Consider the following 5,057-nt stretch of genomic DNA (forward strand, 5'->3'; position numbering starts at 1 on the left):
GTATATAGACATACTTTAGAGTGTAGATTCACTCATTTTATTTCGTATGTAGTCCATAGTGGAATCTTTAGAAAGAGTTATATTTAGGAAGGGAGGGAGTACTTACATGCATTTGGATAACCCAGATGAAATGTAAGGCAGCGTACCATGGAATAAGAGCATGGTATAGATAAAATACACCTTGTCAAACATTTTAGTCCATTTACTATAGCCCACCGAACATACAACAGTGTATCATGACACTGGTCCCAAGCCACATAGCAAATGTAATAGACACAGGTTGGTCAGCTGGCAAAACCATTTTGGTGGCGGTTATGGCCTCCAGCAGTTCTCTATGGAACCCAATTTCGATAAGATTTTACCTGAATCGTTCAGATCCAAGTATTCAGCCCATCTTTTCCTGATATTTGTTTGTCTCAACAAGCAAAGTCGTAAGAGAAGGTAAGGGGCATGATTTGAACAGCTTATTGTCATATTCAAACAAAGCTTAGATTGCTTTCACCAAGGATTAGAACTGACTTCTTCTATTGCTGATGTGACACTATAACTGCCTCGCAACACAAAGTCTCTACGCCGTGTTAAGATTATTCTCCGGATAAGTATAGAGAGCTCAGCTGGAGCCATCAGTCTTGAATCCTCATATCAATTATCCATCAACAACAAATAACACAAGGCAACATGGATGGGGATAGCGTAAACATATAAAAAGTCAAGCTTTTACAATAATAATATCAGTGTGTTAGGTCACGTGGTAGATAAGATAATATGGTAAATAATATCCAGCAAATTAGCCAGGGTATGTATGGATCATAATCATTCACATAAATATCATCATTGTCATCGCTCGCCTTAGAGAATACTCAAGGATCTACAGGTTATAAATAACAGTTGACACAATCATGTGGTACTTATTTGTAAGGCACTGAACATCTTAATATGGAAGGAAAAGAATGCATCAGGAGAGTACTCAAGACAGGTCGCATACAAATTTCAGATAGGCATGCTTAATGTAATTGAGGGTCATATGCTATCTCATAATACAGGTGAGTTACACACAGAAGTGAATATGACTAGTTGTTGAATAAAAAAAAGAAACTACAGATGAACCTTTACAAGAAAACTACACATAGACACACAAACCACAAACATAGGAACAATGCAAAGATATCAACATGAAGGGCAAACCTTCCTTTCATTGCTGACCTGACCTGGCACATGAACTGATACCAACACAATAAACAAAGCATGATATGATACATACAGACAAAATGCTTCAGCTAAGCTGGAACCAATCCCAGTTCTTCATCTTTTTTGCAGCAACCAAACAGTGAGCGGAACCAGGCCCAGAAGCTTGTCCCATCTGTTTTCTTCTGGCTTGCTCCTCTTGAAGCAACCATATCAGCCACATACTGGACCACCGCCTGACACGCAAAAGAAAACATCATTCAATTAGCTAAGGAGTAAAGTTATTACTGTATTAACTTATAGCAGAGAGACAATAAATATACACCTGAGCCCCTAACTTTATAACTTCTCTTGGTGGTACTTCAAGTGGAGTCTCGTCAGCGTGAAATACACGAAGCTTTGCAAGGAACTCGAATGAATCAGGCAGCATTCTTATCTGGTTGCTGCTGATGTCCAACTCCTCAAGCATCTCAAGATTTCCTATTGATCTTGGTAGTGCTCTTAAATCAGCGAAGTTCCTGCTGACATTTAACTTCACAAGACTAGTCGCAAAGCAAATGCTCTCAGGGATTCCTTCAACTTCATTGAAACTGACATCCAGCTCTCTCAATCTGGTAAGCGAACCAATTGTTGTAGGCAGACCTTTGATTCTGTTGTAGTGCAATGTGAGAATTTCTAGCTTTTCCAACTTCCCAATACCTTCTGGAAGGGCTTTTAACTGATTGAAGTCCAATCTAAGTTCCACAAGAGATATGCAAGACCCTATAGTATAGGGTAGCTCCTCAAGCTCATTCGTCTCAGCTATTAATCTTCTCAAGTTCATTAATTTTCCTATGCAGTCTGGCAGTATCTTGAACTGATTTGAGCTCAGGTCAAGGTTTGCTAGGCTTGTGAGATTTCCAAATGATGCCGGAAGAGACTTCAGCTGGTTTGCATGCAAATCAAGATCAATTAAGCTACATAGTTCCCCAAATGTATCAGGCAGATTGATCAGCTGGTTTGAGTGGAGGTCAAGCTTTGTCAGGTATCTAAGGCTACCAACTGTTGATGGGAGTGCCATGATCCTATTCTCAGATATATCAAGCTCAGTAACATCTTGCAACTTCCCAAGTGAAACGGGGAGCCACTCAATTTGGTCTAGCAGCTTCCCTCGGAGATTGAGCTCCGTGGTCCCTCTCTTTGCTGATGACTCTATGAGGCTTGCCACTTGGATAAGGCTCAATTTCTGGTCCACCATATCACTGCCTGCAGGATGTATACAAGCGTGAGTTATTGTAAGCAAAATGTTAATCATATTTATGTCAGTGTTACAAACTTATCTTTACTTGCCTAAGAATGGCTTAGATCTATACTTTTTCAAAAAGGAGTGACCCTGGCCTCTGCATTGGTTTAGGCCTATACTACAAAGCACTTTAAACAATAATTAATAGTACAATGCAGCGGGGAAAATTGACTATCTATGACTTGTAGAAACATAAATTCAAGCTCTAGCAAAATATCAACTGAAGAATATCAACACCGATACCACCAGAATTTCTCTCCGTTAGATTATTTGGCATTCAATACGGATAAATGTGATATTGTCTTCTTCGAGAATGAGTAGGGGGTATCTCTTAACCTACGCACAGACCACTAGCAAGTGGCCTTCTTTCGCCTTCTAATTGTCCACTCAACTTTCTCCGCAGCCACATCCCGCCTCCTCCTGCTCCCCTGGCTCTACTGCTATGGATGATGGTTGACGTAGGGTGAGAGTGGTAAGCGACTTGGTTTGGTTGGGCACAGATTTTATTTTATTTTTGCATTCTCACATGGAATGCTATCAGCATTTGATGGCATGGCAAATACGTTAAATGTGTAAGACTTTAGTGGTATTGAAGTGCCCCGAATCCTTTTAATGGTATTTCTGCTCAAGTGGCATTATCAAAATGGGTTTCCAATCCAGTCAACCAGTTTTTGCCATGCTTCGTATCACAATGAAGTAGTTATATGCCTACCTATAATCCTATATCACTTAAAAGTTAAAAACAAGTGAATTAACTTTGGATGTAGAAAAGTGTCATGGTAAATTGGTACTCCTAGAGCTGCGACAATTATTTAGGATCGGAGGGAGTACAAGAAGCCAAGCATACATCTCTTCACAGTGGGTCCAGCTACCGCCATTGGGGGAATGGCGTGGATCCACGATCATCACACACACACACACACACACACACACACAAGAAACATCATTGACGCGGAGATGATCCCCAGTTCCCCACTGAATGTGCCTAGAAAAACAATTAGTTACAGGGAGTATCTGGCTCTGTCCCAATGGTTTTATTTTCCAATGGAGTGCCCCCAGCCTATATTGCTACAGACACACTATGGTTTTAGTGTTTCGTAGAGACAAGAGAAATACTTACATTGGGCTAAACGATTGGTTACGTGACTTTTTCTAATTTTCTTTGTGTACATTTTTTTTCTTTTAATGAAATTGCAGTAGGTCAATAACCTACTGTATGCCTTCAAAAAATTAGTCACCCAAAAGAGTTGACTCATAGAACTTGCATGTGATGCCAAAGGAATCTATTAGGTGTAGAAAAAAACAGCTCAGAAGTCAAATGCTAATGTTAGCTAAGCTTCTGTATTCAAGATATTAGGAGCCTAAAGGCAAATTCCAATAAAAATGGGGAGTGAAGTTTCATTGAAGTAGTAGTTATCATAACAAGAAATATATGGATATATTTTGGGGTCACTTTCATTTTCTAAAAAAAAATGTTTGGGATATGAAAACTGCGAAGAATTCCGCTCCAAACAAAGAATAACTAATAGCTAAAAATTGAAGAATCCCATAATTTTATACAGCACAAGCATCACAGCTCGCATCATACTTCCAGGTACTAATAATAGCAGAAAACTAGTGCTGAAAAGGAATGCACAGATAAATTGTGGGCACCATAGATGATAGCAGTAATCTATGGTAACATAGATGATAGAAAATTAAAGAAACAGAGAGATATTTAGTGGATTGTGCCTTACTATACATTAATCAAACTACTACAGTACTAGTTTCTATAGTCAACTTTCCATCTTTTAAAAAGAGCAGTGCAGCGTAATGGAACTACCTGAACTACCAGTACCGCAGTTTCCTGATTCCAAGAATTAATATGAACACGGAACGAAATCCACACAGCCCCATAGAAACAACACCGGTTCAGTAATAAGTACTCCTAACGGAACCAGCGCAAAGCCGAAGCATGAAAATAATAAGGGGAAAATCACCTGTAGAACCATTGCGAAGCAGGGACGAGACGGCCTTGGAGTCCAAGCCGAAGCCAACACCCCTGTTTCCGCGCTCTATCTCCCCGACCGCGGCCGCCGCCGCCGCGACGTCGATACGCTTAGCATCCATCTCCTCCACGACCTCCTCCATCTCCACGCCACCACCGCCGCCGCTGCTACCTTCGTCGGAAGGGGACACGACCCGCGACGCCCTCTGGATGAGGCCGTCGAGCAGCTTGAACCGCCTCTCGAGCTCGACGACGTGCGCGGCCTCCTTCCGCTGCTGCAGCGCGCGCAGCCGCACCGCGGCGCGCCTGGCCTCGCGCAGCACGGAGAGGAGCTCCCTGGGCACCCCCTCCGCCTCCCGCAGCCGCGCCGCCTCCTCCCGCGCGACGTCCGCCAGGCGCGCCTCCTCCTCCGCGTCGGCCGAGGCCAGCACCGCCGCCGCCGCCTCCACCTCCTCCACCGCCGGCCGCGGCGGCAGCTCCCGGTACACCCTAGTGAGCTCCTCCACCACATCCGCCGTCGCCGCCGCCGCCGCCATCTCCGCAAACCAGACAGAGAAGCAGAACCTGCCTAGAGAGAGGGGAGCGGGCCGAGAATAACTGCGG

The 5,057-nt window shown here is 43.3% G+C and overlaps 1 protein-coding gene across 1 annotated transcript; it reads right to left on the bottom strand.

Moving 5' to 3' along the window:
* Positions 1-982: 982 nt before the first annotated feature.
* LOC123435753 (plant intracellular Ras-group-related LRR protein 5-like) lies at positions 983-5,057 on the bottom strand. The gene is made up of 3 exons (XM_045115589.1): positions 4,447-5,057; positions 1,511-2,430; positions 983-1,421 (listed from the first exon to the last, which is right to left on the bottom strand). The coding sequence occupies exons 1-3, from the start codon at positions 4,988-4,990 to the stop codon at positions 1,278-1,280; spliced, it is 1,608 nt and encodes a 535-aa protein (XP_044971524.1). The 5' UTR covers positions 4,991-5,057; the 3' UTR covers positions 983-1,277.

The sequence above is a fragment of the Hordeum vulgare genome, chromosome 1H, assembly GCF_904849725.1.
Source record: "Hordeum vulgare subsp. vulgare chromosome 1H, MorexV3_pseudomolecules_assembly, whole genome shotgun sequence".
Lineage (NCBI taxonomy): Eukaryota > Viridiplantae > Streptophyta > Magnoliopsida > Poales > Poaceae > Hordeum > Hordeum vulgare.